The 25527-nt window shown below is 39.4% G+C and overlaps 1 protein-coding gene across 2 annotated transcripts in view; it reads right to left on the reverse strand.

Moving 5' to 3' along the window:
* KCTD3 (potassium channel tetramerization domain containing 3) overlaps positions 1-25065 on the reverse strand; it is a 37556-nt gene extending 12491 nt beyond the window's left edge. For both annotated transcript variants that reach the window (XM_037495641.2, XM_037495640.2), the window contains exons 1-13: positions 24979-25065; positions 21561-21614; positions 21006-21051; positions 19435-19508; positions 15554-15612; positions 15226-15306; positions 14143-14283; positions 13639-13729; positions 8763-8953; positions 5266-5381; positions 2456-2543; positions 2214-2330; positions 305-475 (exon numbers count right to left, since the gene is read on the reverse strand). In XM_037495641.2, coding sequence (XP_037351538.1) covers positions 305-475; positions 2214-2330; positions 2456-2543; positions 5266-5381; positions 8763-8953; positions 13639-13729; positions 14143-14283; positions 15226-15306; positions 15554-15612; positions 19435-19508; positions 21006-21051; positions 21561-21614; positions 24979-25061 — 1312 coding nt within the window. In that variant the 5' untranslated portion in view covers positions 25062-25065. The remainder of the gene's footprint in view (positions 1-304; positions 476-2213; positions 2331-2455; positions 2544-5265; positions 5382-8762; positions 8954-13638; positions 13730-14142; positions 14284-15225; positions 15307-15553; positions 15613-19434; positions 19509-21005; positions 21052-21560; positions 21615-24978) is intronic.
* Between the last annotated feature and the right edge of the window lie 462 nt (positions 25066-25527).

Consider the following 25527-nt stretch of genomic DNA (forward strand, 5'->3'; position numbering starts at 1 on the left):
CTCTAACATGGAAAAGCTCTCTAGCCGAGAAATTAAACAGGATTATGGTATTTTGAGATAAAGTATGACATAAGAACAAATTAGAATAAAGAGTAAAAGGTGATACCTCCTAAATGCATGTATACTATAGCCAGCAAAACCAACACTTTAGAAGACAATCATAACATTCCTGTTATTAAATCATTCCTTGCTACTAGAAGTTTAATGTTTTTCTCACATAAAAACTGCTTTCAGGGGTCTTAAAAACACCCCTGGCTGGGTTTCTCACACGGCAGACTCTCACCAGCACCGACCCATTGCTCACCTGACACAAGGTGCTTCTCCGACAGCATGATTTTCGTAACGGGGCTCCGGTGTACAGTGAACGTCTGGAACAGCTGGGGGCCTGACCCCACTGTCTCCGGATGCTGCACAATCACGCGCACTGCTCCTGAGCTCGTGCCGTAGGCGATCTCAATCCAGTTGCCGCTGACACCTGCACAGGTCAGAGGAAAGGTGGTGTGTGAGATGATGGAGAAAGTCAGTGCCCTGGCAGAGCTACCCTGGGAGAAGAGGCAGAATTGGGGTTGGGGCTTCTGCCAGCCCCCAATCCACTTCAGCACAGAAAATTTAAAACCTCGCTAGACTCCTAATAATCGCTATTTCCTCCATCTTCTGACGCTCACACCACTGTGGGACTGGCCATCCCCCCCACCCCCACACTATATATTAGGTTCTCACCTAGCAACTGACAGCAACTGTGACACACCGATTTTTGCATCTAAATCCATGTCTATCCACCCCTACTCCTGGGTGACAGAGACCAAATCTCAATCATCTTATCACCTTACAGAGAGCCTGAGGCAGCAGGTGCTCAACATGTATTTAAAAAATTTAAAAATCTGACAGACTAAGAACACCAATGGCCCACAGCATTCCTAAAGCAGTGTTACTGCTAGCCTACAGTTACCATGTATTATTACCTTTGCTACAACACTGAATCTTTCTAAATCAAGTAGTATACATACTATTTGTTTTAAAAATTAACTGAAACAAATATATCCATTACATGCTTACATCACACTTACCTGTGAAATATACAACTCATCACTCAGGTTCATCTATGGCTTTTTTGTAACAAGTGCCCAGACCCCATATCAAATACCAGAATGGAGTTCAGGGACCTATATTCTCGGAAACCTCCACAGAGACAGAAAGAACCTGTTAGCTTTAATAGCTATTCTTTCAGATTCACCTGAAAATACTTGCATCAAAGGAAAGACATACTGTGGAGAACACTTCTTGTAACTGAAAAGATGATCCATTCTTATGTCTTAAATTCCCCTGCCACTGCAAAGAAGTTTTATCCTGCCTTTTTAACTAGAGTAAGAAAAAAAAAGAAAAGTACATCTCATACTAGAGTGGGGGCAGCAAATGTTCTGTAAAAGTTTAGAGAGCAAATCTTTTTAACTTTGCACCCACAAATTGTGACACCACTCAGCATTTTCTGTGCTACACAAAGTAGCCAAAGACAATGCATCACACTATTAAAAAGAGCATGGTGTGCTGACCCCCCATTCTAGAGCAATATGGTTTAAACCGTACTATAACTTTATAATTTCAGTGATGCTTTTACACAAATAACATTCACACCTATTTACATTAGTAGATATATGTAAATATTTCCTAGAATTCCTTTCATTATAAAATTTAAATTTTCCATTTATCATTCTTTCCCTCTAAATACAACTCAATTTACAGAACTTGCTTGCTAATTTCACTGCAACAGTCTCTGAAAGGCAATGAAAATGACTGTGAATTTCCAAATAAAACGTTTACTCCCACAACCAAGTTTTCCAAGAGTTGTTATGGGAGAGTGGGAGGAAGAGGGGCAGGGGAGAGTTAAAAGTAAAGTTGCTGATTTCAAAATGAAATCAGCTGTTGTGGTAGGAAGGCACATGTCCAGAAAATTTAATGCAGTATTAACTGACAGTAACCATACAGCTTATTAACACATACAACTTAGAAAGGGAAAAGTTCTAATTTCCCAGCCCAAGTTGCAGTTATTTACTGGTCAAGTTTACCTTCAATATAAAACTGAATATAAACTTTATACTAATAGATGAAATCTATAGCACTGCAGTTCTCAAACAGAAAGGACTGGAAGAGTATCAGCTTAAACCACAAGCACACACATCTCAAAAAACTTATTTGTAATTTTGCAATGGACTGACTTGTCTTGGGTGTGAGGTAAACACTCAGAGCAGTAATAGCATCGTTGGAAGGATCATGATAAAGTTCTGTTACAAGAAGATCATTGTCCTTCATTCGCAAAGGAAACTTCTGCATATCTAAAAAATAAAATTTAAATAATGTTAAAATAGTGCACCTATTTAAAACTAAATAATGCAATGCTTTCTTGTTTTCGCTTAAGAAGCTCCTATTACACAGGATGTGGTAACGCGTGCACTCTTACCAATGTAATATATGGATCCGTTGTTGCATCCCAGCAGGAGGAATGACCCAGCAGTGTCATAACTAGTTATAGGAACGACATCTTGAACCTGATGTGGTGAGATTATTACTAGATGTTATTAGATATTACAATTTATATGCTCTGCTCAAATATTTAATAAAAAAGACAATTTTAAGACTTAGAAAGTGAACTTTCTTTGCATACCAATATGTACACAGGGAACTGAAAAGCCCCAATGTGGTTCCTGTAAAAGCTTTTTTAAAAAGTTGTATTTCTGGGCCTCCCTGGTGGCCCAGCGGGTTGAGCGCAGCACTATGAAGGTGTCCACAGCCTCTGTAGTGCCGGTTCGATTCCCAGCCGGCCAGAGAGAAATCCACATGGCATGGCAGACCTCTCCTGTCTCGCCCGCCGCTCCCTTCAGCAGTGTATTTTGGTCCATCGGCCTGTTCTGCTCCCCTTTCTGTCTCTGATGAATCCTCTCACCCTCCCACACCTCTGGCCTGTAACCCAGTTCTTATATAAAAATAAATATATCTTTAAAAAATTAAAAGTTGTATTTCTAACAGCAGTACTTTAAGAATTTAGGATTATTTCCTTTTTCTGCACACGATTCTGAGATCACAGCACACACTGGAAGGCTGAAGTGGTGCATATGAAACTTCACAAATGGGGTTTAAATCAAATACATTTTATGTATCAGATATTATCCAAGTGAACAAGTACTGGGCTAGATAAGGGATGTAAGAAATCATTTCTGCCCCGTAGAAGCCTGTAAACTTGTGGTTGAGAACAGGAAAGCACATTACAATCTGACAGGTACTAAAACAGAGCGGGTGATACAATCGCAGAGGAGGGAGGTGTCATCTCAGTTCTGGTTAGAGGGGAGAAGGGCACAGATCTAGGAAACAATCAAAAAGGAGGTAAAGTCTGAAAACTGAACAAGTCAGAGGAGACGGAAAGGGCCAATCTGACAGAACAGCAGGAACAGAAAGCACAGAATTGAAGTTCATCTAATTTAAAAATTTTTCAGGAGAGTTAAAACTAGGGAATACAGATTCCTCTCTACTATTCACGTACGGGACCCGAATTTCAGCGTGGACAGTCTGGTGTCCTGCCTGCTCTGATTACACTAAAAATGTGTCTGTGAAGATCAGGCAGCACCTCTAACCTCGGTCAAGTTCCTGTTGCATCAGAGCCAGGGAAACACCAAAAACTTTTCACTGACATGAGTAAAAAAGTGTCAAAAGCATGGAGGGAGGTCACTTTACACCCCCTCTAACCAATTTTCTCACCGAGAGTTCATCTCTTTTAGCGCTTGAACTCAAGAACTTCCACTCCCACCCCAGATTCTTCGCAGGAGGATGGGGCTGCATGAGACCGTGAGATTCACTCTCCCTTTGTACCCATTCTTCAATGAAAGAGTGGTGGCTTCCCAGAGTTTCCCCAGGCATATCAAGGACAAGTCGTTTCACGATTTGTTCTCTGGGAGGATTAGAAACCTGCAAGCTGGTAGAGAACTAACCTTCCTACCTTTTACTGGAACCACTGACCTCTAAGAGTCCTGGCTCTTTTTTTCGTGCCTACCCCTCAGTACAAGGAGAAAAGAGAAAGTAGAGGTAAGAAAGGTTACAGAGCAGTTACGACTAACTACACCAAGTGCTTCTCTCCTGACATAAAAGCAAGGAGTCAGTCATTCTGCAGCCTCCTCTTCTGTACTTGAGAAATCATACTGGTTAATATTTTGGGTCAGTCCTGGTCACAAATTTATGGTGAAAGCAAGTTTTCTTTGCTAAGGTACCACATTGACTTGTGTAAATTTGAGTGATTTATAATTTAAAAATAATCATTACCTTCCAAAGCCCTTCACCTGAATGCCCACAGGAATCTCAAAAAAAAAAAAAAAAATGTAACCAATCTAATTATCCCCACAATGTCCACCACCAAGTCTGCGTCTCTTCCTATAGTCTCCTTCACTGTCCAAACTAGGATATTCTCTCCTTTAACTTTCCTTATCTAATCACATACCAATGTGTCATTTCAGGGAGGCTTATGTACATTTTTCAAATAGTCTTATCTCTGCTGAGATGAGCTGGGTGTCTGCTGCTTTGGTTGGACTGTTCCCCTGATGTCCAGCCCATCTCTTACACCAGTTGCCACTGCCATCTTTCTAAAACATGGATCTGATCATGTCACACTCTGCTTAAAGTTCTTTCATTGTTTCCCTCTCTCCTTCAGAATTGAGTTTTAACCTTTTCTGAGTCTCCATTCCTTCTTGTTCCTCAAGGACTTGAGAAGACTGAGTATGGTATCGACTCTGCAAAGGATTTGGATATTCAGGCCAAGCTGTGCATCCATACAGGAAATGAAGTGTATCTGGACTCCTCCCTCCCAAGACATGGAATTTAAACAGCTCAAATGAAGTTTCAAACCACGTTTAAAACATGCATTTTACAGCTTGCCTCCAAAGACTGCCCACCTATATAGACAAGCATCTCCTTTAAAAAACCTGCCTCTTTGAGGCACAGTTCTTCCTGCCCACTTGTGTCTGTACAAGTGTCATCTCCCTTCCTTTTTTTATACAATATACCCATCCTTTAAATATTAAGACCAAAACAACAAAAAAAACCTCAACCCATTTTGCAAGGTAACAAAATTCTTGAAAACCTATGTACCTCGAAGCAAATCCGCCATTGAACTGTCAATATTCACTATAATAACAGATATGAATTCCACAAGAATAAAACAAATGCATAATTGACATGAGTTTCTGAAATATTTTCATTTCTGTAAATGCTTCAGTTCACACTAACCTGCCAGTGCTGAGTGACAGCATTCCACACGCCCACCTTTCCTGTGTGACTTGTGGCCACCAGCTGGTTACCAATGAAGAAGAGGGCATCCACAGGAACACCAAGGCTGAACACTCCTTGAATGACAGTAAAAAAAAAAAAAAAAGCTAATTAGTAGCTAATTAGTCACCACCATTTAGAATTATTCAAATCCAAGGTTAAAAACATCTTAAGGTGACTAATTTAAAATTATTCTCATTTCTACAAATTATGTACTAGGTAGATTAGGAACCAAAAGTAAGAAACTCATAAGCTCTTAAAAGCAGATTACACAACAGCTAACACAGATAAAAGTCACCCAGGTCAGCAAACACTAATCAGGATATAATTGGAAACTATGGGGGCCCCACATTTTTAGAGACCCACACAGATGGCATCATTGCAGCAGCTGCTTTTTTTTTTTAGAAGATGGTCTACACACCTGACTTTTTTTTCTTTCTTTTTTTTTAAATTCCCTGCACCAAATCACCTGTGCCTATGCCTTGTCCATGTCCCTCTGTTTCCCAGGGTGGGGTTATTAACAGCCCCAAAGTTGTCCTGACAACTCCAACTCCTAGGCAGGGTGAGAACCTGCAGAGAACAGAGAGCAAGACTACTATAGGACAGAGTTGTGGTCAAGTCAGTGGATCGTAAAGAGTGGAGCAATTCCTCACTGAGGACCTAGACATTCAGTTCAGATTCAAAGAAACAACTCTTTAGGACAACTCCTAAGGCCCATACAGTGAGTAGAGCCATGCCTAAAGAATAAAGCTGAGGGGCCTCCCCGGTGGCGCAGTGGTTGAGCGCTGGGTTGCGAAGCTGCCTGCAGCCTCTGCGGCGCCGGTTCGATCCCTGGCTGCTCCCCAGCCACCGGAGGAGGGTCCCACATGGCGCGCAGACCTCTCCTGCCGCCCGCTGCTCCCCTCAGCAGTGTACTTCGATCCTTCTGCCTGCTCTGTTCCCCGCTCTGGCTCTGGTGAATTCTCTCACCCTCCCGCACTTCTGACTGTACCCAGTGCTTGTGTAAAATAAATAAATAAATAATAATTTAAAAAAAAAAAAGAATAAAGCTGAGAAGCTACCTGCCCTATCAAAGCATAACTAAGTCAAGCAAGCAGGATCAAAAAGATCCCCATGGGGAACTACCTACCTACCAGAACAAAACACATCTTTTACAGGAAAACAATATAATCCAAGTACTGTGCACATGCCCGGATATAATCAAAACTTTCTAGACAGAGCAGCAGCAGGATGTGACCTCAAATAAAAGCAGGAGATGACCCAGATGCTGGGAGTAGCAGACAAAATCTAACAAAACAGTTACAACAAATCTAACAAAATAGTTATAACATGTTGGATTTCATAAAAACATGAGTGAAGAAATAAGAAATCTCAGTAGAAATGAAACAAAATAAAAAAGGGCAATTTTGAGCTGAAAAATCTAATATCTCAAATGAACAACGTACTAGAAGATTTAACTGCAGACTGAATACTGAAGAAAAGGGGCAAGATAACGATAGATCAATAAAGCTCATCTAAGCTGAAAAGTAGGAAAAAAATGAGTTCTTCAGTGACAAGTAGGCTCCTATGACGTGACAGTGGTCTAACATGAAACTGAGTCTCAGAAAAAGGAGAGGGTGAGAAGGAACAGGATGGAGGGCAGGGGTGAGGGATAGGGTGGGAGGTTGAGAACAAAAAGAAAAGACCTCCCTCAGGTCTGTCAATCAAATATCTCCAGACATTCCTACAAGTCCTTGGAAACCATTCGTCTAGGAGATGCAAAGCACTATTACCAACTCAATAATAGGATGGCAACTTCATAAAAAGACACGTCTCAAAAAAAATCATACAAACAATCCCTAGGCACATGAAAAGATGTACAATATCATTAGCCATTAGGGAAATGCAAATAAAACCAATATTAAAATCAAATGCACATCCACTAGAATGGCTCAAACTAAAAAGATTGATGATGAAGTACTGGTGACAATGTGGAGCAGCCAGCATTCTCATACACTGCTAGCAGAAATGTAAAATGGTAGAACCACTTTGCGTAACAGTTTAGCAGTTTCTTAAAACATTAAGCATACACTTCTTATATGACGCAGAAAATTCCACTCTTGGACATTTACCTTAGGAAAACAAGTTATGGAAAGACTTCTACTTAAATTTTCATGGTAGTTTTATTCACAGTATGTCCAATTAAACCCAACTGTCTACTCAACAAATAAATGGATAAACAAAATTTGGCATATTGACTCAATGAAATATTACTCAGCAATAAAAAGGGATGGACACCGATACAACAATATGGGTGAAATCTCGAAAGCATTATGCTGAAAGACATAAAAGAACACAAACCATATAATACCACTCATGAAATTCTAGACACAGATATCTAATAGATAATGACAGGAAGCTTAAACTGTGTAACAATAGGGTTTATGCCAAACACCTGCATTGCTCTTGGGAATCTGGAATCTTACATATGCTAGGCAGAGCATGCGCCTGTGTGACTAGCCTCCAGTAATAACCCTGGGCACCAAGACTCTAGTAAGCACTCCTGGTAGCTATCTTACAGGTATTGTTAAGGAGTTAAGACACAAGCAATGAAGCTATTCAACGCCACTGAAGCATGAGTTCGATCCCCAGGGAGCTACCCACATGGCGAAGCAGACCTCTCCTGTCATGCCCACTCTTCCCCTTAGCAGTGTATTTCTGTCAGTCTGCCTGTTCTGTTCCCTGTTCTGTCTCTGGTGAATCCTCTCACCGCCCCCCCTCCCACATCTCTGGCCTGTACCCCAGTTCTTGTATGCATAAATAAATCAATCTTAAAAAAATAAATATAATATTTATTTATATTTATATTTATATAACATTAGATTTATAAAATTGTGAATCCATGCCACTCTTCTCACAAAAACTTTTGGAAAATACCTTTTTTCATTCAAAATATCACTATGTTACCATGCATGAGTTACTACAATTTACTATTTACCACTCATGTTACTACTATTTTTAAATTAGTATTTATACACATTTGTTTTTATTCCTATTATGGTAAGTTTTGCTAGACAAAAACTTAATGATCCCAAATGACTTCTCACACGTGCAAAAGGGTTCTTTAAAAATCTCAAGTTTCTGGTATGCAGCAGCACTGAGTGCAAGAAAGCTATCCACCCCCTCTTCAGGTCCCGTCATTTGAGAGGGCTGGAGAGAAAGCAGTCACCACCCACTGGGATTCAGAAGGGTCAGGTTTCAACTGGTGAAGAGACACGCCCTCTCTCCTAACACAGCCCTCTTTACAAGGCCTATCAGCTCACACTGAATGGTCCTGCTATCGTAAGACCCAGGAAGGATGATGTGGCCGCTCTAGCAAACTACCAGTGCAGGCTGGTTTTGATGCTTCAATCCATCTCTCTTACACTGGAGAATATTGGATATACCACCAAAATACAGCATAAAGGAAATTTTCCTACCAATCTCACGTCCACTTCCTCCATCTTGGACGCTCCACAAGATGATGCTACTCTCTGAGGCAACAGCAACCATTTTGTCCTTGTCTCCATGCGGACCTCCAACCACTTTTGCATTTAAAGCTACTCGCTCGATAGTCCAATCCAGATATGGGCTTGTAAACACTTGTTGCCATCCTGAAGATTCTTTGATTCTGTTCAGAATAACACATACGTTAAACTAACCAGCACTTAGACCAAAAAACATGTAGCAAAATAATCAAATCACAGCTACCTATCTACCTTTGTATTTATTAAAAATAAAATTTTGTTGATACAGACCATCCACAAAGTTAGAAATTATTCCTGCGGTATCTTATTATTTACATACAAAAGACACGGTAAGCACTTAAAAAGAAACTAGAGTTCTATATTTCCCCAAAGAATAATTTAGGAAAGTTCTCCAAAGTATTAAAAAAAAGTGTCACCTTTCACTTTTGTATGTAAATAAGTGCTTCTGTCATTACCTACTGGAAGGAAAAATCAACAGACACCAACATTTTAAGAAAATAGTTCTTTCATTAATTAAACAGTTATTCACTTATTAACAGAAAGCACATGTGCTCAAGTTGGCTTTTTTTTTTTTTTTTTTTTTTTTTTTGGTACTTCAGAAGACAGGCAATTAAGACACATAAGTAACCTGGTGTGCACACCCCAAGCATCCCAACACCTCGGCACAATGAGCACCTGAGGACCCCTTCTCTGATGATTAGATTTTTTTTTAAACTTATTTTTTTTTAATTTATTTATTTCTTTATACAAGCACTGGGTATAGTCAGAAGTGCAGGAGGGTGAGAGAATTCACCAGAGACAGAGCAGGGGGAGCAGAGCAGGCAGAAGGACTGATAACACTGCTGAGAGGAGCAGGGGGCGGCAGAAGTCTGCGCACCATGTAGGACCCTCCTCTGGTGGCCGGGGAGCAGCCGGGAATCGAACCGGCGCTGCAGAAGCTGTGGGCAGCTTCGCAACCCAGCGGTCAACCGCTGCGCCACTGGGGAGGCCCTCTGATGATTAGATTTTAAAGGTTTCCTTTTAAATGAAAAATCTCACAAGCCTATTCATTCTTCATATATAAGGCTTACTAAAGTTCAGATATGCAACTGGCTGATATACACACATTCACTGATGTTTTAGTTCTGATAAACATACCTAATAAAATTTTATTTTTTTTAAAGATTTATTTATGCATACAAGAGCTGGGGTACAGGCCAGAGGTGTAGGGGAGGGGGGGTGAGAGGATTCACCAAAGACAGAGTGGAGAACAGAACAGGCAGACTGACTGAAACACACTGCTGAGGGGAACAGCGGGCGAGGTCTGCTACACCATGTGGGTTGCTCCCTGGCCAGCCAGGGATTGAACTCGTGCTGCGGAGGCTGCGGATTGCTTCATAATGGGGTGCTTAACCCCTTGTGCCACCAGGGAGGCCCATAGCTAATAAAATTTTAATATTCTTTCCACCCTATCCAAATTTAGTCTTTCATATATGTATTCTATGATTACAGTGGGAGCCTTTAGATATTGAAAAACTTCACAGTTGTGCGAAAAGTACTACAGATGACCTGAAATTTTAACTATGAAAAACTTATCTAAAAGTTAGACTAAACAAGTAAGGCAAACAAAATTGTAAAGCTTCTCTTCATCTTGCCTACAAAGAATAAAAGCATGAAGAGAAAAAACTGCTCCTCTACATACTAACCCGACATATTCATCGCAAAAATTAAGCTTAGGTATTCAGTAAAGATGGTTCCCTAAGGACCTTAAGGAAATTACTTTAACTTCTTTTTGGTTAAACTTCAATGCTAAAGGAAAGCAACTGTAATTCAAAAATACATGCAACTAGCCTTCTTTTTAATTTCAAGAATTGATGATTTTCTTATAATACAATTCAAAGCAAGAGAAAAGTTTATCAATTTTCCTGGATTATATGGTCTGCAATTACCCTATTCAGCCACCAGGTGGGAGTCCCATGCTAAGATAAACAAAAATAATTTTCTAATAAAATACAAACTGAAAAACATTGAGAAATGAAATACATATCTTAGGACTGTCAAACCTGAGATCTACCTTCTGACATATTTGTATATTCCCATACAATTTGAAGTACAATATGCTTATAAATTTCAGGAATGACAGAGTTGCTAAGTAGATCCAAAAACATTAGGTTCATGAGATGTTCAATGAAGAGACACTGTATTGATTCAATGAGAATATGATCCTGTAATTAATTTAGAAATATTAATAATGAAAAAAATATTAATAATGAAGCTAAATGTGATCTAATCTTTTACAGAGACCATTCTTTAAGTTCTTTTTTCTTTAGAAATTAGGGCATTAAAAATAGTTTTCCAAACAATACAAAAGCTAAATTATGTTAAACCAGACAGTGAACTGCAGTGTTCTAACATGCCACGCACAGTGAACCAATGCTCTCAAGTTAGGACGGCTATGCAACACACATAGTCCCCTCCACATGAAGATCTCAAAGGACAGAGCAGAGGGACCATGTCTACAAGATTTTGAAAGTTAGTAAAAGTATACTGTACCTCAAATTGTATGGGAATACACAAGTATGACAGAAGATTAATGTCTAAAATTAGATCTATATGTATCCATAAGCATTTACAAAGGAGTCTTCCAAATTCAGTGAAAAAGAACAATTTATGTAATAAAAAAATTAGAATATAATTAGCTACCCACTTGGGAGAAAATATTCCTAAATCTCACAGGATACACAAAAAAATAAACTACATGGATTAAAGATCTAAAGTGAATGTAGGGCCTCTCTGGTGGCACAGCAGGTGGAGCGCAGCACTGTGAAGCTGTCCGTAGCCTCCGCGTCACCAGTTCGATTCCCGGCCAGCCAGGGAGATTCCCACATGGGAATCTTGTACCCCAGTGCTTGTATAAATAAATCAATCTTAAAAACAAAGAGTTTAGGGCCTCCCCTGGTGGCGCAGGCAGTTGAGTGCCACGCTGTGAAGCTGTCCACAGCCTCTGCTGCGCCAGTTCGATCCCGGCCGGCCGGCGAGGGTCCCACATGGCACGGCAGACCTCTCCTGTCACTCCCGCTGCTCCCCTCAGCAGTGTATTTCGTCGTCTGCCTGTTCTGTTCCCCGCTCTGTCTCTGGTGAATCCTCTCACCCTCCCGCGCATCTGGCCTGTACCCCAGTTCTTGTATAAATAAATAAATAAATCTTTAAAAAAAAGTTTAAAAAAAAATAAAGAATGTAAACTCCAAGTGGACATCAATTTACACAACAACACTGTCAAAAACTCAGTATGAAAACAAAAATATGAAAGTAAAAGCTAATATTTAGGAAATTGTGAATCCAAGTGAAGAATATACACTGTATCACTCTTTCATATTTTGGGGGGGATTTTAATTTACTGGTATCAAAGTTGTGGAAAAAAGAAAGATTACCCTCCTAAATAATCTAAATATTTTCCTCAAAAATCTTTTTATTGTCATCACGTTGATTAACTCTGCATGAGGAAATGCAGTATGTATTCAATTCTTTTCAGTTGTCACTTTGTGTATTCTGCTCTATGTCATTAACACTCAATGAAAGCAAAAGATCAAGGTCAAAAGCAAACAAACATCATCCTTCTATTTGACTGAAATTCTGCAAGATCCCAAGTCTGTCTGACAAGGAGTCTCTAGCCACTGCTGTGCATTAACAAAAAGCTGAGTCATGTCACATCTGGAAAACATTATCAGAGTAACGTCACAACTCCTCTGGAACCCCTCACCAGTAAAATATGTGAATAATAAACAGTCTAGAACACTTTTAACAATTTAGATCCCTAACATGGTAAGTACAAAACATTCCTAAAAATATTCCTTTTTTCAAATTAGTCTTGCTTCATATAAAAGTCAATCCCAAAAGAAATTACCCAGACCATTTCCATAAGACTCAATAATTTCAACCAAAATATATACAGCATACGCTCAACAAAAATATTCTAAATAAATCTCTCTTAATATAAAGGACTTTTTATTCCTTTTTATCTTATCTGGCAAATCTATCAAACATTTAAAAAAAAGAAATTTGAAGTTTTAAAAATAGATGATCTGACCTTTAAAAGACACTATGTTAATCTACTGCAGCTGTTTTTTCTTAAACCTAATGATGACAAAATATCTATATATTCTGTGATTTTTTTAGTGATTAAGTTAAATTGGAGCATTGTCTGAGACTAATCTATCCCAAGCACAGTAATTCTGAATCAAGAACCCTACAATTTCTCCAGCAGAAAAAAAAAATCATTGGTCTACATTTTTCCCTCATTTCCTTTTGGTTTCTGAGGATGCAAAAATCAGTTAAATTCAAATGAACCATGCAGGTCTGCTACCTTATACATACTGGCCTGCATCACTTCTGCCCACCACAACCGCTGACACACTCACTTCCCTGTATGGTAGTCATGACCATGTAATGTCTACACAACTATCTACAATCCAGTACAAAGGACTCCATCATAGACAGAAGATCATGAGCCTCATCTTGTCTAGCCATCTAACAATTAAATGATTCAGAAACTGGATAAAAACAAGGAGTAAGCACAAGACACAGAAGATGGATATAAATAAAAAGCTCAAGATATTTCTCAATTATATCACAACTCCCAACTGTCTGAGAAATATTTAAGACATCTTAAACTATCAGTATTTGCCAAATTACCTGTGAAAATAAAAGCAAACTAAACCTCACCAGCAGATATAGAAGTACATAGAACATACAAGGAAAAACTTGATGACAATAGCTCTCAAACCTAAAAATGTAAAATCACATTAAAAACCAAACCCCAAAATAAAAGGTATTATTAATTATACAGTACCTGTAACACACAGCGAAGTGGGCATATGCAGCAACAATCCAGTTGTGATGGCCAGCTACTATTAGCACCTTTCGTGGATCCACAGGAAATCCTGTTGATTTTAGAAAACAAAAATACTTCCATTCTAAAAGCAGGAGTGGGCAACCTATGGCCAATGGCTCTTCTGCAGGCATCTGCCTGTTCTGATGAAGTTTTGTTGGAAAAAAACGAACACATTAGTTTATATACACTATCCCTGGATCATTTCATACTAGAAAGGCAGACTTGAGCAGACTAACACAGAAACCACAAAGCTGTATCTGCCAACCCCTGTCCTAAAGATTTAGAGCAAACATATCATACACTAAAAAGAGCTGTGTGTTAAGTGAGAATTTTCAAGATACAGTTGTAAATCTGGATTAAAAGGAGCGACAAGGCAAAGGTCACATCTTTAAAATACTCAGAATCACCTACACCTAAAATCATACACATTTTTCTTTCTCTGTGTAGGTAATCTTGGCTTACCTAGCCTAACAGTTTCTTCTCCACTTTCAGGGAGGACAGGCTGGGTACCATTTCCCCGAGCTTCACCTTCTGAGGAATTGAGTCCATTCCTCGAATCGGTAGAGGATCTAGTTGGGTTGTTTATTTTACGACTAGGAATACCTATAAAAAAAAAGCAGATAATAAATTTATTTCTAATCTCACCTACCAAAAATTTAGAATTTCACACTGCAACAAAAACATGAAATTGTTATATCTTCCAACAGAGCAATTTATTGTAAATAATTGCCGTGAAAACAAAATGAATATGAAAAAACAATGAAATTCTTTCAACATATTGCTGGTATTTATGATATCATGTATAATAAAGAAGATTAAAATGTGTCATATTACATTTCACTTTTACCTAGCTCGATATAGGTATTTGACCAAATAATATGGAAAAATTAATTTAAATAGATTTATCTATACCCTATGTATGCAGCAGCACTGTCCACACTGCCAAGTTATGGAGCCATTCCAACTGTCCTTCAACAAACAGAGAAATTGTGGAATATATGCTAGTTTACTGAAATGAATCAATCATTAATTGTTCAATCTGTCACTAGTCTTTAACATTTATGGTACAGTTACTATGTGTTAGATACTGTGTACTAATTTTAACTGCTTTAGAGTTGAAATGCTCCATACATTCAATACCTTTTATTTGCCAGGGAAATCTTTTCTGGAATGAAATCTTGCTCAGAAGCCCACTGTTACATGGGTGAAGGCAGAACTCTTCCAACTAGCGCAAGTGGGGGTGACCTGCTTCTCACCTGCACACTGGTGCACTGACTTACCTCTGCAGAGCTTCTGGGGGTCTATAAAAGAGACCTAATGCCCTAACATAGAAGGCTAATCCAGCCAGACAGCCATTTCTGTAAATGAAGCTACATTAAACAGTCACAGCCAGTCTGGGGTATATCTGGCAGAGTTGAATAGTTGCCAGTCTATTTCCAGTTATTTAAAAAGAAAAAGCAGACAGTAAAGGAATAGTTTTATACATCTGTACTTACTTAGTGATTAAAAAATAATGTTAACACTGAATAAATGATGTAGAAGTACCTGGTGGAGGCAAGTAACCATGAAAAAGGACACTGCCACATGACGAACGTTCCAATTCTTCACATAGGAGAAGTCTTCGTACTGAAAACATTTCAAAGCAAACTTGTCAAGAGTACATACAAACAGAAAGAGCACTGCATTTTTGCTTTCCCTGATTGAAGAGGATAAGAAAAGTCTAAATTAGCTGACAATATCTTTTTACCATGGAAAAAGCAAACAGTGACCTATTCCACCAAATATTAGGCCCTGGCATAAAATGCATTTCATCTGGGCAGGTTCAGTGCACAAGAGGTCAATTTGGAATTACAAAATACTAGGAGAACCATACCTAATGGAGTGATTCCATAAAATTCCGCTTCATGCCTAAGGACATTAATACTCACTCCCCTATAAAAAAAAAAAGGAATGATGTCAATCTCTGACACTGGCAACTTGAATGAACACAAGAGGGAGGAAAACAAAATAGTAGGTTCTTGCAGTGAACAAAGTCAGAAGGCTTTTAAATTTATTTTCCTAATATTCTTATTTGAAAAATATATAGCTGTACACCAACAAACACAATTTCTCACTCAAAAATCATCCATACACAGATGAATTGGACAATCAAATGAGAGATCAAGGCTTTATAGTAACAATTGTCAAAAAGTATTAAATGAATATGGCAAACAACTAGGAATCATTCTTATATGCACTAATTGCTTTTAATTTTTACTATATGTTCCTTGTAGTTTTTTACCAGAATTATTTCTATACATATTTTAACCTCTTCATTTATAATGTAAGCCCCCTGCAAACATGATCTGCCTCTGATTTCTCTTTGCATACCCTGCATACTGCCTAGCATAGAGCTCGAACTACAAGTTAGACAATAAATATGTGGTAAAAAAATAAATTCAGAAAATGATTCTTCTCATCAGAGTCCAAAAATAAAAACAAAATACCAAGCAGGGGGTTGGGGAGTACCAGATTAAGAATGGCTCTGTTATTCAGATGAACATTTACAACAAAGCAATATGAAAATAAAAGTAAACAGAAACTTAAGATTCTACAATATTAATGATTCAATTTAGGTGTCAGTTATTGTCTATTCTTACTTAAAAAAAGGGTATCAGGGCCTCCCTTGTGGCACAAGGGATTAAGTCTCTATTGCACTATGAAGCAATCTATAGCCACTACAGCACAAGTTCGATCCCCAGCCAGGGAGATAACCCACATGGGGCAGCAGACCTCTCCTGTCTCCACTGCTCCCCTCAGCAGTATTTCAGTCAATCCACCTGTTCTGCTCTCTACTCTGTCTCTGGTGAATCCTCTCACCCCCTGCACCTCTGGCCTACACCGGTGCTCTTCTATGCATAATTTTTTTTTTTTTAAATGGAGATGGAAGCATCATACTTCCTGACTTCAACTATATTACATAGCAACAGTGATCAAAACAGTATGGTACTGGAACAAACCCAGAAACTCAGACCAGATGAACAGAATTAAAACCCCAGAGATAAACCCACAGATATATGGACAGTTAATCTTTGACAAAGGAGCCACAACCATACAATGAGAAAAAACAATCTCTTAATAAAAGGTGTTGCGAAACATGGATAGCCACTTGTAAAAAAAAAAAAAAAAAAAAAAAAATGAAACAAAACCCATATTTAACTCCAAACACAGAAACTCAAAATGGATTAAAGATCTGAATATAAGAACCAAAACCATAGAGTACTTGGAAAAAAACACAGGATACAAATAGGACATCTATCACAAAGATGTGTTTGGGAATACAACCCCAATAGCCAGAGAAATAAAAGCAAAAATAAACAAGTGGGACTATATAAAATTTAAAAGCTTTTGTACCCAAAAGAAACTATCAAAAAAAAAAAAAAAAGCAACCTACAAGACAAGATGGAAGAAAGTATTTTCATCCCATACATCAGACAAGGAGTTTATCTACAAAATTTACAAAGTTCTTACACAACTAAACAACAAAGAAACCAACCAATTAAAAAATGGTCAAAGACCTAGACACCTCTCTAAAGAAGACATTAAGATGGCCTACAGACATATGAAAAGTTTTTCACATCACTTATTACAAAGGAAATGCAAAGTAAAACCACACTGAGATACCACCTCACCCATGAGAATGGCCCATATGAAAAAGAATAAAATCAACAAATGTTGGTGAGGTTGTGGTGAAAAAGGGACTTTGAATGCCTTGGTAAGAATGCAAGGTGGTGCAACTCCTGTGAAACACCATATAGAGATATCTTAAGAAAATAAAAATGAAAATCCTGTACCATCTGGTAATAACTCGATTAGGTGTTTGACCAAATAATATAGAAACTTTAATTTAAATAGATTTATCTATATCTATGTACACAGCAGCACTGTCCACACTGCTAAGTTATGGAGCCATTCCAACTGTCCTTCAACAAACAGAAATAGTGGAATATATGCTCAATGGAGTAAAACACAGCTGTGAAAAAGATGAATGTGGCATTTGGAACAAAATGGATGGATGTGTGGTGATTACATTGCATGAAATAAGTCAAAAAAGGGAAAGACAGATATAAGATGACTTCATCTGTAGAATGTAAATAACCAGAAAACAGGCAAAGAATAGTAGGATTAAATCTTGAACTAGGTGTAAGAGTATAATGGTTTCAGAAGGAACAGGAGTCAGGGAAGAAGGGATGGGGGCCAAGGCAGATGGAGAATGGGCACTGGTGGGTTTTGAAGGATGAGTGTAACATGAGCAAATATGGGGAAAAAAGAAAAAAATTGTTACAAACCTAAAACTGGTCTTTAAAAAAAAGAAGGGAAAAGATTCCATGTGCTTAACAGACACATTCAACTGTGATACTAAACTGCTTTTATTTGTGAAATTGCTTTTGACCAGTTTAAAATAAGAACAGTCAACAACTGTGTATTCTTTTCAAAACCTTCTGTGTGAACAGCACACCAGGACTGAGTGATTACAGGTGATTCAGGATACAAATGACAGTTCTTGAGCAGCTCCAGTCTCCTGGGAGGACAGGGAAATGAATTTGGTAATAACAATACAGTGTGCCAAGAGCAACAGGAAAATTTTATGCAAGGAACAGAATGGGAACACAGTAATCGTTCCCATCTTCTACTGGAAGGTACCACACAGAATTTAATTTGCTATGCCTCCTTAAGTGAAATAAGGCTGCCATTTTCTTTTTTAAAAAGGTAGTAAATGCAGATATTTAAACTAATTCTGCCTAACAACAGAACATCCAGTTCATAACAAGAACATCTAATATGAATTACTACACATGGTAATCCAAGTTAGGTATCTTTAATCAAATGCTATGGGTCAAATAACTTTACTAAAGTATTAATAAACTACTTCCCATTCCACCCAATCCGAGGCCAAAACCCAAACAAACAAAAAGTGTCACCAAACTTTCATTTGTCCATTAAATGTCCATTGCAGAGCTACTACATGCAGTTTTAACACTGGGAGTACAGCAGAAAACAAACCAGATAGAAAAATCCTTGCCTTTGGTAGTGGATATGCCATGGTAATATACATAAAAGAGGTGAAGAGATGTGAACCCCTAAATCATATACAGAGTTGTAAATGAACATGACCTTTATAAAAGACAGAATTAAAAAAAAAAAGAAAAAAAAACATTAAAAAACCTTTGCCTTTTGGCACACTGTATTGCTCATACATAAGCCAAAAAGTATTTATTTAAAAACAGCTCAAATAACAATGAGAAATTTTAAAGTTGTAGCTAAAAATATATAATTTGCTAGGACTATATCAAATAAATAAAATACAAATTAGATTGTGGCAGGAATCTGGATGGACTATAACAAAGTAATGCTAAGAGTTCAGAGGCTCATTCATTTACCCCAAAATGCATGTACTGAATCCAAACTACACATCAAGCACAATGCTGAATCCTGGTAATTAAACAGTGAACAGTGCCTGCCCTGTTGGAATATAAAGTCTCATGAAAATAAAGCTAATGAAGAAAGCAGTGGGGAAATGACCTGGAGGGATATAGGGATGAAGCAGGGACGCTTCAGAGTAAGCTACAGGAGGAGGGGGGGTGGCCTCTCTGAGAATTGCATTCTGAGGAAACTTTAAAGAAAAATAATATCAGGAAAAAGAATGCTTCATAAAATATACCCAAATCCCACATTTATCAGTAAGAATTTACTTTAGAAGGATGTAATTCTTACCTTAAGTCTAATTCTTTTGTCCGAAGAAAATTTAAAATGGGTGCAAATGCTGCTGGATCTCTGTCAATAAATATCTGTAAATGAAGATTTTATTTCAAATTATAAACTGAACTTTTAACTTTAATATCTGAAACACTAACTTAGGGAACACTGGAACTACTTAAAAGCTTTTTTCCCTTGATCCTATCTTTAAAGCTACTACCAGAGCCTCCCTGGTGGCGCAGCGGTTGGGCGCTGGGCTGCAAAGCTGCCCGCAGCTTCTGCAGTGCGGGTTCGATCCCCGGCCGCTGGTGAGGGTCCCACATGGCAAGACAGACCTCTCCTGTGCACCCGCTGCTCCCCTCAGCAGTGTATTTCTTCGTCAGTCTGCCTGTTCTGTTCCCTGCTCTGGCTCTGGTGAATTCTCTCACCCTCCTGCGCTTCTAACTGTACCCAGTGCTTGTATAAATAAATAAATCTTTTAAAAAAATACATATATATGGAAAATGCTTAAAAAACATGATATACATAATAGGTTAACTTTTTACAGGAATGTACCCAACACTGTTTTGAATAATCAAGTTCTAACTATAAAACTGAACATTTATATAGTTTACCTAAATCAATTAAACAGGGGAATGGTAGCAAATAATAAACCTCTTTATATTATCACCAATGAGACATTCACAATGAATGAGGTTCTTCTAGATCATAAATTCTTGCTTTTGTTTTTATTACAATCAATCTCATACAAAAATTGAAGAAATACCACAGATTTGTGGCAATCTTATCACTCGATGTCTTTTTTATAGTCTCCCAAGGACACAGCTGTTCTTGCTGCTCTATTTCATCAACAAGTTTTACACTTCTTCTCTCTGGCTACTTTGGTACCTCCAAACAGAAAAAGCCCTTTTTCTTTTGCAACACTGGACATGCACATAATGTTTGCACATTACAATCATGCCTGGCAGGGAGACCTCAGGAGAACCCATCAGAACCCATCAGAATCCATCCTGGGGCGATTTCCTCTGTGAACCTGACAGCACTTGATCAGGATACATCTAGGCCACCTGCCAGGTCACCACGCATGTGCAGTTCGTGTTTGTGCACAACACTGTTAGGTGATACACTACTAGTGAAATCACTCTTCGAATGTATAAACCAATTTTTTTTGTACTGAAACTTAATTCTTTACCTCACCCATTCCATCATTGTCACACAAGCTCCTAAGGTTATTCTCCAAAAATAAACTGTAGCACTTAACTAATTTTCAATATCTTACCATTCAAATTCAATGTCAAAATATTTTAGTATTAATGTTCATCCATTTATTTACTGTATTAACATGTATACATACAGCCTACAATCTCTAATTATTAATACTTAAATTGCTATATTTTAATTGCTATATTTATCTTCTGTAATTAAAGAAACATTCTATATATGACAAAAATAAACTTTAAACATATTTCACTTACATTTAGAGGTTAGTAAAATATGAGCTTTCCTATCTTCTTAGTCACTGTATAAGGATCATGCATTATAAAGACTAATTAATCTAATTCAGAAATATATCTTAACATTATACTCACAGCACCAGTTTCATCTCTAAGTGTTGAAATTCTTCCACTCAGCAAACTACAAGTCATTAACAAGCTAGAGTTAGTTTTTAAAATCTGAGTATCAATATGTCCTAATTCTTTATCAAATGTCAAAGACCAATACAAATAAACCTATCTCCAAAGTAAAATATTCTATTTAAAGCATTAAGATTTTTCAATGAATAAAAACATTAATTTATCCAGTAAGAAATTTTTATTATTTTGATAATCAAGTGTATTAAAATGGTACTAATGTATCAAAAATAGGGGCCTTCCTGGTGGCACTAAGTCTCAGCACTATAAAGCTATCTGCAGCCACTGCAGCACAAATTCAATCTCAGGCCAGGGAGCTAACCCACATGGCGCAGCAGACCTCTCCTGACTCGTCTGCTGCTTTCCTCAGCAGTGTAATTCAGTCAATTTGCCTTTTCTACTCCCCACTCTGTCTCTGATGAATCCCTCACCACCATCATGCCCAACCTCTGGCCTACACCCCAGTTCTTGTATGCATAAATATATCAATCTTAAAAAAAAAATCAGAAATACCTGGAAAAAAAAGAATCTGGAATCCACATTAGAGTTTGTCTTGAGGTACTAAATCTGCAATTGAAAATTATCAGGTATTACAAATGAGAATATTGAAATTTCATTGTTAGCTAACTGTGTAAGTAGCTGATGATTTACAAACTAGCTGATGATTTACAAGCTTGTGCACAGCTGTATCAATTATACTTATTACATTTAATACTTTTAAATTCTGCTTTCAATTCAGAGTTAAAAATAATTCAAAGAGCTCTCAACAAAAAAACAAATTACTGGCATATAATGCTCCCAAGCATGCCAATCTGCTGAAGAATCAACAATCAGTCCATCAACAAGTCTAAGCTTGTCAACATTAACATTCAAAATTATCTGCAGGTCCCCTTTCATCTAGCCAACACAAACTTTCCCCTCTAGTCAGAGACTACTTAATATTCCCAAATGATTCATGCTTCCTACCATTTTGGTATCTCTGCCCCAGCTACATCACCCCTGACATATGCAATAATCCAAGTCCCAAGCAACTTTCTTGGTTGCACTCACGTTTTACCTTCTCTATGGCTTTTCCGATGTTCAATTCCATAATCTTTTTGAGCTCAATAATTCCATTGTACATTATGCATATATGTAGTCTTGGGCTACTTGCATCTTGGGCTACTTTGCATTCATTCAAAAATCATTCAATAAACATTGCTGTTTTGAGGTTAACTCTCATTTGATCAAGTCTGCTTATAACCAACAATTCTGTGGGAAACTTTAGCAAAATACACAGAGCCGAAAATAAATAAATAAATAAGTAACTGACATGCCAAAGAATGCAAGGTAGGGCTCATGTAAGCCAGCCCTTGTTTGAGTATAAACTCACTGCAGATATAGTCCTACCATCTGATGACTGTTTGAAAGCAGCGCCTCAGCCATTTAAGCAATTTAAAAAACAGTCACAGTTTCAAGAAAATATGGCAAATCTTTCCAAGTGTATCTCTTAGTATATTGTTAAAAGTGAGCAGATACAACTAGTCACAAGAAACTGACTTGGTCAAACAAATGAAAGTAAATTCAGTCAATTATGAACTGACCTCTCCAAGGGTGTACAGCAAAAATGAATCACTCTGTTTTGGAAGTCATTAAATACATTCCAAATGAGGATTACTTACAACTTGGGACCTTTTACATCCACTGCTTTTACTGCAGATTGTTTGCCAAATAACCCAAATTCTTCATAATTTAGAAAATTACAATGCTGGGTTTAAAATCACAATGGCAGGGCCTCCCCGGTGGCGCAGCGGTTGAGCGCTGGGTTGCGAAGCTGCCGGCGACCTCTGCGGCGCTGGTTCGATCCCCAGCTGCTCCCCGGCCACCGGAGGAGGGTCCCACATGGCGTGCAGACCTCTCCTGCCGCCCGCTGCTCCCCTCAGCAGTGTGCTTTGGTCCTTCTGCCTGCTCTGCTCCCCACTCTGGCTCTGGTGAATTCTCTCACCCTCCCGCGCTTCTGACTGTACCCAGTGCATGTATAAACAAAACAAACAAATAAATAAATAAATAAATAAAAAAAACATGCCTCTATAAAAAAAAAATAAAATAAAATAAAATAAAATCACAATGGCAATTTCAATTAAAACAAGCAGTTTGGGGTTATATAGTAAGAACTTTCTGGGCAAAGGAATTGGATCCTCATCCCCACCACTTTTTCGTTACAAACATGAGAAAGGATGGGGAAAATCCAGAGCTCTGAAACTAGTTCCAAATATGACTTCATGAAATGATGACATTATAAATTACACACAATATGTCAAGGGTCATGTGCAATCTGGTTTAAGCTAGTTTTAGTGAACATGTTAGCATAGCCACATTTATATTCCATGCTACTTGCCTCCTATGTTAACTCAGAAGTAGTGTAGTTAAAATTATTTATTCAGCTATGATATAACTGATAATGCCACTAACCCCTGCATTTCCCATCTATTACTTCAAATTCCTTTATCAATCCTGTAGGGTTGGTATTGTGGTAATTTCAGATTTTAGGAAAAAAGCACTAAAACATAATTTGCCTGAGATTACAGAGCTAACCAAAGAGAAAGCCTGGGAAGTGACTCCAGATTTGCCCATGAATACCCTACTGACTGTCCCCTCAGCTGCTCTCAACAAGCCTCCATCTTCACATCTCATCTTGAGAGCAAAAAAAAGACTTACATGTGACATATGCTTCTCTGCTCATAAATAAATAAACTCTTTTGAATTCTGTTCTACTCCTTCAGATCCTGCATCACTCCAGTGCCACTGGGGGGTTCTCCCAGTGGCACTTTCTCAACTTTAATGACAATCACATCAGGATTCTTTCTTAAGTGACTTTGATGACTACCAATTCCTTCTACCTCTAAAATGCTGTAATATCTCTTAAAATAAAACGTTCCAGCGCTAAGATATCTGCCTTATACAATTTAAAAAAAATTTAAATCAATTCTGCAGTATAGTTCACCCATTAAGCCATCCACTTCCAACATACAGTACCTAACAATGCTCTTTATTTTTATTGTAATACTGATATGTCCTTTAGAAAGTGTGAAAAGAAATGTATTAATAAGCAATAGAATTAGGAACCAGTGTAGGGAATTTAAACCATCCAGCCCTCCTCTCCAGCCTAAACACACATTGGAGACCTACTTTGCATCCATAACTTATCAAACCCGCAATATTTTCGCATGATTTCAGTAAAGAAATCCACATCTTACATTAGGAGACAAATCTCCCTAAGACCAGTTTTCCACATGGGGGCAACCATGCTGTCATTCCTTAGTTTTGCTTTGGAGGAATGAGAGAAAGCAAAGCAGAGAAACAATGAAAAAAATATAAAAAAATCACCATGTCGGGTGATGTCTCTAGCACACCCAGAAAACGATTCAATGTTTAAATGAAAACACTACCCACCACACGGTTTTGACACTGCGGTTCTCCCTGCTGCCATTTTGCAATTAAAAAATATATATATTAAAGGTCTTGGCTATTGGAAACTTTATATATTCTCAAGCACAGCAAAACAGATTGCAGGCCACGTCACTATTTTATTTCCCACAGAGGCGAAAACTCAATCAGCCCTTTTCTTCCAACACAGCTGCAAACTCCCACTCCGGAGCCAAGACTCCTGAGCCACGCGCCCAGCCAACCCAAAACAAGGCCTGGGGAGGGCGGGGACGCTTCAGAGGGAGAGCGGCCACGAGGGCAGCCTGCGCCAGCCTCGGCGGGTCCCGGGCTCCCCAGAAGGGGTGCAGGGCCCGCGAGCTCAGCAGCCCCTCCGGCAGCAGCCCCGGCTCTGCGCACCTGAGCAGCCCGCGCCCGCCGCGCCCGCCCCGCCCTGCGCCAGGGACCCGCGCGGAGGGCGCCACGGGGGCGCACGAGGCCAGGGGCGGGAGCCCCGCCGCCTCCTCACCTGGTCCCCCCCACATTCAGCTGGACGATCTCGCCGCTGCCAGCCGCTGCTGCGCCAAGGCCGCCGCCCTGCCCGCCCGCCATGGCCGGTGGCTCCGCGCGCGCCCGCCGCGCTCCCTCCCCGGCCGGGGTGGCCGAGCCCGCCGCGGTGGCGGCCCCCAGAGGTGGCGGCGGCGGGCTGGGCGGGGCGGCGGCCGGGGTGCGGGCACCGCCCACGGCCTCCCCCACCTTCGCGGCGTCCCCTGGGGCCCTGGGCACGGCGGCGCGGGAGGGCGGCCCGGCCTCCACTTCTGGCCGCCTCCAGGCCGCCGGCCGGGCCTCCCTCGGCGCCGCCAGCCGCGCTCCGGGCCGCGGCGCTAGGAAGGGTCCCCGCTCGGGACAAAACACTGCAGAGCTCGGGCTCCGCCCTTGCAGGGGCGGGAGGGGAGAGGGAATGGGAGGCGGGGTGGAGGGAGGGAGGGAGAGCCGGCCTGGAGCGGGTGCTGCGGGCCTGCGGGCTACCCACGCGGCCTGGACCCTGCCTCCCCGCCCTCCCCGCCCTCCCCTGGGC

Source organism: Talpa occidentalis, unplaced genomic scaffold (assembly GCF_014898055.3).
Source record: "Talpa occidentalis isolate TD23 unplaced genomic scaffold, MPIMG_talOcc4v2.1 talOcc4.8, whole genome shotgun sequence".
Lineage (NCBI taxonomy): Eukaryota > Metazoa > Chordata > Mammalia > Eulipotyphla > Talpidae > Talpa > Talpa occidentalis.